A 12141-nucleotide genomic window follows, 5' to 3' on the forward strand; every position below is an offset into this window, starting at 1 on the left:
TTTGACTTATATCAAGTAAAATAAAGTTTTAGTTTGTAGAGCTGAACATGAATCCTTTTGAGGGCTGGCACGCGCCCAGCTGTGCATGGTGGAAGGTGGCATTCAGAAAGGCTGGTTGCTGGGGGAATGGGGTCTTGTTGAGGCACGAGGGAGAAAGAATCATCGAATCCAGGGGGACAAAGAAGAAAGCGGATGGCAATCGTCTTCGATATTAAACAATAATCCAATGACAACAGAATAATCATGGGTAAAAGCACTTGCTCCTCTCATTGAAAAAGCAAGTCATGAGTGCATGTAGGCAGTGAAGAATAACTGGTATACGTAACAGGCATCAGCCTGCTGTAAAAATCAGATGTGAACCAACCAGCTTGTGGGGAACAGTAAGCATGTTCTAAATGGATCATAGCTTTCCCATGACGTTTAAATTGAATGTTGGATCTAAAATTTTTTACGTGATTTAAATCTGCACATGCTACAGACATTTCTTTTAAGCAATTCTCTCCCTAAATTAAAGGTAACACTTTCAATATGTTACATATGTAATTTTGATTCTCAAACCATAATCTGGAAAACAATTGTAATTTACAGCAAATGAAAGCTGAATACTCGTCACATATACAGTAATAGTATTGAAAAAATAGCAGTCAACTGAGTAAACTGAGTAAAAGTTGGGGGGCTGGAAAGGAAGGAACAGCTTAGCCTATCAAATTTTAATTTATTCCCAAAGTCATCAAGAACTCTGTCTCTTAATATAAGGATCTATGGACGGGTATTAAGTCACTGTCTCAAACGCAAGGTCTTATACACGCCTGTATAAGGTGTGCATTTGTAATTGCTTCAGCAATGACTTCTACAAATGTTAGGTTTTGGTTTTCGTGGCAATTGCTTTTGAGCTCTCACAGAACTGTCCTGGAAAACATCATTGAAGAGCTCTCTATGTCCCAAGCAGGGTAATATTGGTAGGGAGGGGGCAGCTGTCTTCATACAGGCTCTGATTTAAAGCAGAAAGAAAGCTTTGCTCTGATGAAGAGGTGAGGTGCAGAGGCAAGCCTGGGGCTGCACACTTTATGCCAGCAAAAGCAAAGAAAGGACCAACTGATAAACTCTACTGCTTTGGAAAACAGGAGGAAGTGTACAACTGTTAGGTTGTTAGGGAATCAAAAGTTTTAACATGGGCCTGCACGCCAACTAAAGGCAAAGAAATCAGTGTGAGATGCTCTGGAAGCCAGGCTTACATTTAAAAAGCCATTTCTGCCTTGACACAGGTTAAATATTAACTCAGAACGCCAATCTATTGGAGGCCAGAGCTAAGGTTATTTCTGTGAGGCAAACCTCAAAACATAAGAACAGTAAACAGTGAAGAAGGTCATTATTCTAGCATCTCATGCAATTTCTGGCTTCTCCCCTTCAGCTATAGTAGAGAGCTCACAAGCTCTCAAATGTCAGCTGATCCGTTGGTCACTGTGCAAATTCTAGTTGCCAGGGGATCACGGCTGAAAAACATTTAAGTATCTAAGTAGAGGAGAAGCATTATTATGGGATAGGAAGGAAGGAAAGAAGGACAAAAAAAAGAAAATGTGACCTGTTTGGTACCGTTAGATAAGATATAATGATTGCAAGGTGCTTTGGGAACCTATAGAATTAAAAAAACTTAACAATAATGACTGCATTCACAAAGAAATAGGTATCTTTCTTTGCACAGCAGCAGAGAATTAGGAGCTCAGTGTGGAAGATGGGAACCAGTTGGAAAACGGGGTTGTGTCTTTGGCCTGTTGGGGAAACGTAACCACCTTGAGAAGGGGTATATTTGAAGTTGGCCTGTATGTGTGTTCGTATGTATTAGAAGAGAAAGATCAGGAAAAAAATACATAGGAAATTTCCCACAAAACAGAAAATAAAAGAGACAAGACAACCCCTCCCCGCCGGCCCCACAGTGACATCTTAACCCGCGGGGCGTGCTTTCCGCCTCCGGTGCTGCCAATACCTGGATCTGCTGGACCATGTTGCGCAGCTGCACCAGGAACTCCTTGGCTTCCTTGGCCCTGTCCGACAGCCCGTTCAGTGCCTGGGAAAGCTGGCTCTGCAGAGATGAAGAAGGAAACCATGGAGCTCTCACCATAGGAGGCATCCACAAGGCCGCACAGGGTGGTTTTCATCCAAGACCCAGGAGCCCTCGCCCTCCTCAGATTCCTCTTGTCTGAGCTGGGCCACTGAGCCAACATCTGTACTTGAGGATGCAGGTAATAACGGCATCTCGACTCCTTCCAGAGGCCCCTGAGGACTGTCTCCTCTGAGAAGGTGAAAACTTCTGGCCATCGCAGTCAAAGGCCCTTCCCAGCTGATATCGGCCTGGAAGTTCCTCATCTCATTAATTACTTAATTAATTCAGCAATAATTTATTTAATTAAAAAAAAAACAGTGAGTCAGATGATCTGATACTTATCAATATTATTTAGCTCCATGTGCTACTGATCTGGGATTAGGGCAGAAAGAATGAAGACGGTTAAGAACAGGATGAGGGAAGAAAGGGTGAGAGCCCGTGCCATGCTCTGGGGTCACTTAAATGTAACGACAGATACAGAGGGCAGGATGATGTTCTTCCTCATCGGAGTCTTCGTCCTTCTCTCAAGTACAGCCCTGTTGCCCCAGCTCCTCTCCACACTAGCCTCCTAAAGCAAGGTGCGCTCTCTTCTGACTGTCCACCCCGCCCCGTCCACATGCAGATGCAGTTCTGCTGGGGGGGCCAGGTGTCCAGGTAAGTACTTGCTGCTGGGGGGTGGCACTTGGTCTCTGGGAGGATGCACTGAATTCATTACCGGTTTCCTGAGCCTAAATAATAGTGGTTCTGAAACATCCTCCACACGGGCTCCCAATCTCTGTTGCTGATTGACGAGACCTAAGTGGAAGTTGGATGGGGGCTGGAGGGGTCTGAGAAAGATTCTGCTTTTCTGCTAACATGGGACCATTGTGGCTGGTGCAACCTTTTCCCTTTCGCTGCTGACTTTATGGCAGATGCCTTGTGACTCTCAAGAAGAGAAGGCCAACGTGGTAAGGGAGGACGGTGAAAGGAGAAAGTTGCCTGGGTTCCAATGGCATCTTTGAGCATCTGAACCAACACTTGAAGTCTCCTACCACCAAACTTCTTGTTATGGTGGGGGGAAAATTACCTCCGAGTTTAATCCCTGTACTGGAGTTTACCGTTACTTGCAGCCATTACCACTGTACTTGGTACAAAATTCCTGCTCCTGGCAGACTGGGCAAGTCCTTCCATCCCTCCTATAAATTACAGAGACACGCTGCCTTTCCCCACAACACTTTCTTTGAACACTGAAGCCCTTTCTCCTCCTTGCCAACGCAGTGCCTCATCCACTCTGTCCTTTCAGCTAAAGGGCAGAATCTTAAAATTATATCTCTTGGTCCTATGGATGTTTTTCACTTATATTTGCATTATTACATACGCAGTCAGGCACTGAATCTCTTTAAAAGTGTGCATGCCACAGGCCTGGTGCAAGCACTGTGGGGAGGCAGTAAGAGCACAGACTTTGGAAGGGTTCAGATTCTGGCTCTGTCCCTTCCTAAACGTGACCTTGAGAAAGTGACCTCTGCCTGAGTTACTCCAATGGAAAAAGTGGGAATAATAATATTTTGTAGTTGGGTTACTGTGAAGGCTTAAGGCATTCATCAGCCTGAAGGCTCCTGCTAATAAAGGACAGTGGTTAGGGGAACTATTCCAAATTCTCAAATGCTGTCAGTTACCAGCTGTTCATATCTTACACGTAGTTTGACCTCATCCATAAATGAGAAGAACACTACGATTCTTGGGCGCTGTGGGCACGGCATGAGATACTGTATCTAAAGTCCAGAACCCTGCTGGCACATGGTGCATGATAATAAATGTCGGCTGTTATTAACTCTTACTCACCTCTTCCTTCCTGCCCACAAACACCTGTGAACTGACTGGGGTGGGATTCACAGGGCAGGATCCTGGCACAGGATCTTTTGGAGGATACCCTTCATCACTTGTACTTTGATCGAGGTACTCAAACTCTGGGAGTCTAAACCGATGCAGCCCAGGAAGAAAAAGTAGAAAGCGAGCCTACAGTTAAGTTGCTGAAAGGGCTACTCAGTGATTTATTACTGGGTCCCAGCTGCACTATAACTTGGGTTAAAAGTTGTCTCAAGAACTTTTTCAGGAGCCCAGGGGATGAAAAAGGTAAAGAGAGTCTTATTTGGAAGAGTGAGCAATAGAATGAGAATCATATTCTAAAGGAAAAAGTTTGTTCTTGTGACTTTAGAACTCATATTCTCTCTTCTTCTAAATGAGTCAGAGTTGGCTGGGCTACCACACTTTTCTTCCCCCTTTTCTTGTAGCCCAGGCCTTAGTAACCACATTTGGAGGTTTGAGTAGAGAAGTCAAATTCATTCAGCCGCACAGAACTGGAGCTACCTGATTTCTTACAGTCCAGCCTTGCAACTAAATGTGTGTGTATATAATGTAAGTCAGACCTGACACCCAATAAGAATTGTTGACCAGGTGCTGCTATATACTTAGAAGAAAATTATACTATAGTAGAAAAAGAGTGCTGGCCTCAACCATTCCCTGGATTTTATACAGTAAAGCAGTACATAAACTGCAAAACTCAACTTATTAGCGGATTTCCTCCCTTTGTGTCTATGTTCAGGCCTTCTACCTGGCTAATGATTGTTCTGGTATTTGATAAACAACTGCATTATAAGATAAAGATCTAGAAACCTTTCTCTTAAGATTTGCCACCTTGTGGAAACAGAGCAGGAGACAATGAAAAATCCTGGAAACTACCTATCACTAGACAATGCTCTTCTTGTAAGGATTTATAATGTGCGTTGCTTTTATAGGACAGTCTTTTGATTACATTTATAAGCCACATCTGATGTAGAAGAACATTATTTTTTATTGATTTCGTTTCCCAGAAGCATTTAAATTCCTGCTCTATGCTAACAGAGATGTTCTTTCTGTATTCAGGACCACAGAGCAGCCCTGTAAATTTACACCAGAACACTGAAGATGAAAATATGTAGTATGTGTTTTCATTTTGGCATCTTTGGCTGTACCTGTAGCCATCAGAAGCTGTTTATAATGCCTAAGCAATGACATCCTGATTTCTTGGATATTTGTTTTCCAATTTACTTTTGAAAAGATGTCATGATCAGAAAGTGAATGGGAGTGGGAAAATGATGTAGCCAAAGAAGCACTGACAAATTTCCAGTCCAGAGCTCAGAGAATGCTCGGAATAACCAAGATCGCCCAGAAAGATGGCAAGTTGTTTGGAGCTTGAAGGAGAGAAACAAAGAACTCCACCTCCTCCCTTCCTTCTCCCGGGCTTTTTCCCCTCCAGCTTCTACCCTGGCTGGCTCCCCTAGCCTCGCAAAGGAGTGTATGTTATAAGAGGTCAGAGCTCAGTCTGGGAGCCCCTGTGGAGGATGTTTCAGAACTACTATTATTTAGGTTCAGGAAACCGGTAACGGATTCAGTGCATCCTCCCAGATACCAAGCTTTCCCAGACAGAAAGTCACGTCTTCTTTCCTTTCCCTGCCGTGAACATTATTCTTCTGTCATTTCCCCCCCTCAATTCACTACAAATACTGGATGGAGACAAATTGGAACAAATGAAAGGAAGCTTCCTTGCTGTCTGGGATCTGAAGTTATAAGCACGAGATGGGTCAAAAAGGGTCAACCAAGATTTGGTACAAAATAGGTGAGGCGGCAAATGTGCAAAGGCACCTTGATGGCCCCAAAACGACCTTGCTGCCACCCTGGGCAGCTCTGACCTAGTGCACCCTGCTTGGGACTGTGGCCCACGCCACCTCTTTGCCAGATACCAAGGTCACCACAAAACACAGGAGAAAAGTGAGGATCGATGCAATGCGATTCAGAAGGACCTGCCCCCCGCCCCCCCCCCCCCCACTGGAAGAATAACAATTTTTATTGAAGAAATACTGATTTTTGATTCTCACTACATTACTGACATTATATAATTAAAAAGTAAAAACAAGAAATTCAAATGGTGTCAACCTATTGGTCATTTCTTATGAGCCACCAACTCTGATGGGTGCTTTTATCAGGTGTCCTATTTAACCCCAATCACCTCCCTGCCATTTTGCAGAGGTTCAAAGGTGTGGATACTCCTGAGTTAAGGCTTTACCATTCACTGGTTCAAGGAAGAGCCAGAACACAAACCCTAGTCTGATTCCAGAGCTGTGCTCTTTGCTCCAGCCTCCTGAGAAGAGAGTTCTTTCCCCACCCACAGAGGAAGAAACAAAAACAACCCCATGGTGAGAGTATGTAAAATGAAAGAATGTGAGTTGAGGAGGGGATTATGATTATTAGGGAATTTGGTTATACTTAACAGTCAGCTTACGTGTAAACCACAGCAAGACTAATTACCCTATGAAATGGTCAACTTTTTTCCTTCATAAAGCATTTTTAGTGACTTTAAAAAGGACCCCTGTCAAAGAGAGGGGTCTCATGGGAGAGGGCCAGAAGCTTTAGTTTGGGGTCCAATGCTGGCTTTATCACCTACTGACCTGAGATCTCGGGCAGGGACTGGGCTGAGTGTGGAATGAGATCAAGGAAGAGAAAAGTGAGTAGAACCTGGGGAACCTCCAAGCTGAGCTACCCAAGGGGCCTGATTCTCCTTCCACTTAGAACTTCAGTTCCTGCCTGTACCTTTCCTCCCCCCTACGAAGGGCTCTTTCCTCTGGTCTGTTGGTGGGAGATCCTGGATCTATCCCAGCCCCAGCTCACGGTAGTTAGATGGGTGGGAGGCCTCAGAGGCTGGCCTGCTTGGAGCTGCCACCCTGTCTCTTACTTAACAGCAGGGCTGGGGCAGCGAACAGGCTGCAATCTACAAACTGGGTAGCTGGGCCTGGGAACTGAAACACACAGTCCAGGGGCAAGTGTGTGTGTGTGAGTGTATGTGAGTGTGAGAACATGTGTGTGCGAGGCTGTGTATGTGAGTGTGTATGCATATGTGTGTGTGAAAGCCTACGTGTGATTGTATGTAAATGTGAGTGTATATGTGAGTGTGAATGTGAGTATAGAGTGTGTGAGAGTATGTGACTGTGTGTGTATGAGCTATCTCATCAGTGGTGTATGGGGAGGCTCTTAGCTTTGGATGAGGCTTGTATCACAGTGGTCTTAAGGGTAGGGCACTGGTCCACTAAACTGCTGCTTATTGCTAATTGGTTGTGACAAAGAGTCTCTCCTTGACCAAACTCTATCTAGCCAGGCTCCTCTGAGCCCTCTTGTTTACTTTATAGGACTCAATTTTGGCCTACAAAGACTTGAACAAACACTAACATACTTTCTAATAGCTCAAGACTGCATCCCTAGGATGACCCTAGTCTCCCTTAAAGTGTCTGTCTGTCTATGTTTTCCTCTATGAATTTTATAGTATCTGGCCTTACTTACATTTAGGTCTTTAATCCATTTTGAGTTTATTTTTGTATATGGTGTTAGATAATGTTCTAATTTCATCCTTTTACATGTATCTGTCTAGTTGTCCCAGCACCATGTATTGAAGAGACTGTCTTTTCTCCATTGTATACTCTTGCCTCCTTTGCAGGTGGACGTGGGTTTCAATCCTAGCCTTTTACTAGCTGTGTGGCCCTGGACATATCACCTAACCACAGTGCATTCTCTGGTGCTCTGCCCAGGTTCCCTTTCCAGGCTGCTGCATCCTTCTTCCAGCTGGGACTATCTGCTGTTGATAAATTACGCTAGGAATTGCTCTTGGCCATAGCAAACTGGGTTGCTCAAGGCTATGCCTCCTTTCAGGGATGTCCCATGGATAGAGACCAGCTGGGACCCCCTTACCTTGTTTTGAGAATAATGCTGAAGGGTCATCCCAGCTCCAGAACTCCCTGCAGGATTGGCTGGGGCTCCTGCAGGTCAACTCCTCCCTCTGCTCAATCCTGGCCTTCTCACTTCCTTGGAGGTGGATCTATGGAGACCACTGAGCAACTAACCATCCCTATTCAACTCTCTGAATCTGTGTCCAGGGGACCCTATCTAAAAAAACAATTTTCTAGGCTTCAGTTTCCTCATCTGCAACACGTGGATAATCACAGTACCTGTATCATAGTATTGTGGTGAGGATTATGTACTATATAAAGTTCTATACAACACATGGCATATTATAAGCATTTAATAAATAGTATTGTTTTTACAATGAGAATTATGTTAAAATACACATACATAAATCATTAAAACACTTTGTCATACCACATGTCCCAATGTGGCGTTTGGTCAATTACAATTATCTAGACAGTTGGGTATATTGTAGTATTTACAATGTTTGTTCCCTCCCCATCTTTGCCACAGGACTTCGAGGACCTCCTGTAGATGGAGCATGTGTTCCTGCCCCATTGTCATCCTTGGACATGTGGTTTGCTTTAGCTTAAAGAGGCCTTGTGATTTTCTACCAGCTTTTTTGCTCTTTGTCACACAGATCCAGGGATGTATTGATAAACTGGCCCTCAAAAAACAAAACCAAGAAACAAACAAATTTTGATTTGCAGTGTTTGCCAATTCCCATGGTGTAAATACATAGTTAATTTTAGGCCACCAACATGGCATCACTGAACAGAGTTGGGGAGAGATGTGCACCATCAACTCTTTTGAGCTGTGGGCTGGTATAAGTCAGGTCAGCATGCCACAGGGCATATCCCACATGGTGGCTGTGGCCCTTAGAAAGAAGACATGTATAATGGAACTTCAGACTACTTCCTATGATATAATATGAGCATAATATATATATATGAGCAAGAAATAAACCTTTGGTTTATAAGCCACTGAGATTTTGGGGTTGTTTGTTACTGCAGCAAAACTGACTAATACAGATAGCAATTATAACTTTCCCTTCATGATTTATTAATTTAATCAACCTTCCATTCCATCCAGGCACAGTGATTCATGCCAGGAAAACAATAATAAAGACAGTAGACATAATCTCTTGCCTCAAGGAACCATCATTGCATTGAAACTTCCACCATTCTGAGCTTAATAATGTCCCCTTTAAAAGTTCTCTCCCATAGGCTCTCTAATAAAGCAGAAGAAAGCTGGAATATTCTAACAACTAACAACAGAAATGTAGCTTCTCCACTTCTCAGGGAAAATGAGAAGTATCTGCTTTCCTAGTAAGACATAGCCAGTTCTGGCCAGAGTTTGATTCCAGAGGTTCTCTGCACAGCCTTTATCCACCAAACTTCAGATCTTTCTCTGTCTTAGACAGAAAACACTCAAAATGGAGATGCAAATCAACACTGAAAGTTTTTTCAGCAATGAAATAGAGGAGCCACTTTTTACCGCATCGCAAAGCAAAATAATTGTTGCCTCACCCCAGTGTTCATAGTTTCTTGGTGGAAATTGATTTTCAAGGTCTCTATGGCTTTTGCTTAGAGTGCTGCAAGCTGTGAAAGAATTCATGCAGAAACTGTTGTGATTGAAGGCTTGAAACTTTAATAAAGTAGCAGGCACACAGGCTGTAAGGTCAACACCACTCTTCCCAAGGCAGAGCTCGCCTTTCTGTGGATATTCTAAGCCACCACATGTGTGTTGTTAGGCAGTTACTAAGTATTTACAGCCGAGAATCAGAAATATGCCTTCCTTGGGCTAAGCCTTCGTGCAAATATTGGATTTTACATCCTGGAGATGGAGTACAGGATAGATCTCCTTTGTGTGTGTGTTGCCTTTTCTCCTAGGAGAATTCTAGGGCCCCAACCAGCAGGCTCTGAGTGATTTTACATAAAGCTATTTTCTCTGTGGATCCCCCTGGCTGCCTTCACGTCCGCACTGGTCCATCATGTTCTTCCAGGTGGTATTACAGCATTCTGCTTTGTCTGCTACTACCAGGGAATTGTTTTAAGACAAGCAAAACAGATTTAAGATCTATAAATTTTCAGTTCTTAATAGTATTTAAATACCTCAGATAGAAACTCTCAGTTCTAAAATAAGCACTTTTCACTAAATAGTTTAAAACATGATCTTAGAAATATACATGAAAAGGTAAAAAAGCACTGAACTATTTTTCATATAGAAACGCTTTGTGCTTTTTCAGAGACTCAAGTTTTAAGTGCTCAAAACAGGAATGACTTCTTACTCACCCCTTCAAATTTCCAGTGAGGAGAATTGGCAAGAGCAAGACTTTTTATTTGTTTTAAGAAAAAACTTTTCCCACCTTATTTCAAAGGCAGAATATGCTCATTTCAGAAAAATCAGAGAATAAAGAGACTTAGAAGGAAAAAAGAAAACCCTCAATCTCACCAGAGACATACTACTAATAGCCTTGATAATGAACCCTTGATGTTTATCTTTTGAAATTTTGTATATACTTATAGTCAATTACATAGGTATATCAACAAAATTGGGATCATGTCATATACTTATTGATGTCTTGAAATCTGACCTTTTCGTTTAATATGCTATAAATATTTTTCCATCTGACTAAGTACACTGACTACCTATCTGACTATATAATAGCTATATAACACTTTGATAACATTTACTACATGGCAGACACTTCTCACAAAGCTTTACACATATTAACTCATCTTTTTTCACAAAATAACCCAGCAAAGGTGGTTATTATTGTTATTCATATTTTTTACAGGTGAGAGATTGAAGGCAAGGGAGGTTAAGTGGTCCAAAGTCATACAGTTGTTAAGAAGCAGAGCAGAGATTCAAACCTAGGAAGTCTGTGGCCAGAATCTGTACTATTCACCGATAAACTGTAGGGTAACCCACTGTGCAGGTGTATCATAATTTAGTTAAATAATCTCCTATTTTAGGATATTTAGTTTGTTTCCATCTTGTTGCAAAGAGCCAAAATGAAATTCATGTAGGAAGTATTTGGACACATTCTTGATTATTTCCAAAAGTGAAATTGCTTGATCAGCAAACTTTCATAGTTAGAAGGTTTTAAAAATCATGTTATCAAAATGTCCCTCTAAGTAATCATCTAATTTGCACTCCTGCTGAAGGTAATATATAGGCAAGTATTATTGTCTGTATATCTCACTCTAAATATTATAATTTGTATCTATCTTTGTAATCTGATAGGCAAAGAATGGAACCTCATTTTTAAAATTTGCATTTTAAAATTACCAGCGTGGGTGGGTGGGTTTTTTTCAAAGGCTTCTTATTGATCTTTTCCTAGTTAAGGTATAAGTTCTCACTGGTATTATTTGTGAAGCCCTTAGAAGAGGTCCTCGTCCATGGGGTGCTACCTAAGTGTTTAATTACAGAAGCTAGTTTCTTCCCACTGCTGATGACTAGACAAGGCTGGCCTCACCACATGTGTTTGCTTACCTTAGGGGCCCAAAACTGGAAAGAGATCTGGAAAATTCAGGTTGCCTGTTGGAGAGGAAGTGAAGTCGTAGGTTGCTAGTTTTAGTAGATTATGGTCAGAATGTCTGGTTCACAAAATCTCTACTCTTTTGAATTTATAATCATTATTTTGTGGACAGATACAAGTAAATGATAGCTTCTGGTAAACATGTAACAGGCATAAGAGATGAATATCCTCTCTTCTTACAGGACAGGATATGTATAATATAAAGATGATATGCATAATATAAACCTTTGTAACATATTTGTAAACATACTTGAACTTATTAATTGGGTTATTAAGATACTTTATATTTTTGTTCATTATGTGTCTACTTGACATAATTTTCTAAAACAAATAGATATCAAATTTCCCACAAGGATCATGTTCTCCTTTATTTTTAGGAGTTTTTGCTTTCTGTATCTGTGGCTTTCTTCTTTGTTATATCTTCTTTATACCTTTTAACACTAGATCTTATCCTTCTATGTTTCACTTAATTCTTTTGGCCTTGAATTCAATTTCATATGATACTACTATATATGTACCCTCCTGTCTCTCTTGTAAAATTTTGCTCATCTTTCATTTTAAAACTACATTTGGGGCTTCCCTGGTGGCGCAGTGGTTGAGAGTCCGCCTGCCGATGCAGGGGACATGGGTTCGTGCCCCGGTCTGGGAAGATCCCACATGCCGCGGAGCGGCTGGGCCCGTGAGCCATGGCCGCTGAGCCTGAGCGTCCGGAGCCTGTGCTCCGCGACGGGAGAGGCCACAACAGTGA

The 12141-nt window shown here is 42.2% G+C and overlaps 1 protein-coding gene across 1 annotated transcript in view; it reads right to left on the reverse strand.

The window, feature by feature from the left end:
• The window catches only part of TRIM9 (tripartite motif containing 9), a 108696-nt gene that overhangs the window by 46412 nt on the left and 50143 nt on the right, over window positions 1-12141 (reverse strand). The window contains exon 2 of the mRNA XM_024734755.1: window positions 1985-2080. Coding sequence (XP_024590523.1) covers window positions 1985-2080 — 96 coding nt within the window. The remainder of the gene's footprint in view (window positions 1-1984; window positions 2081-12141) is intronic.

The sequence above is a fragment of the Neophocaena asiaeorientalis genome, unplaced genomic scaffold, assembly GCF_003031525.2.
Source record: "Neophocaena asiaeorientalis asiaeorientalis breed wild unplaced genomic scaffold, Neophocaena_asiaeorientalis_V1.1 scaffold547, whole genome shotgun sequence".
NCBI classification, from domain to species: Eukaryota; Metazoa; Chordata; class Mammalia; order Artiodactyla; family Phocoenidae; genus Neophocaena; species Neophocaena asiaeorientalis.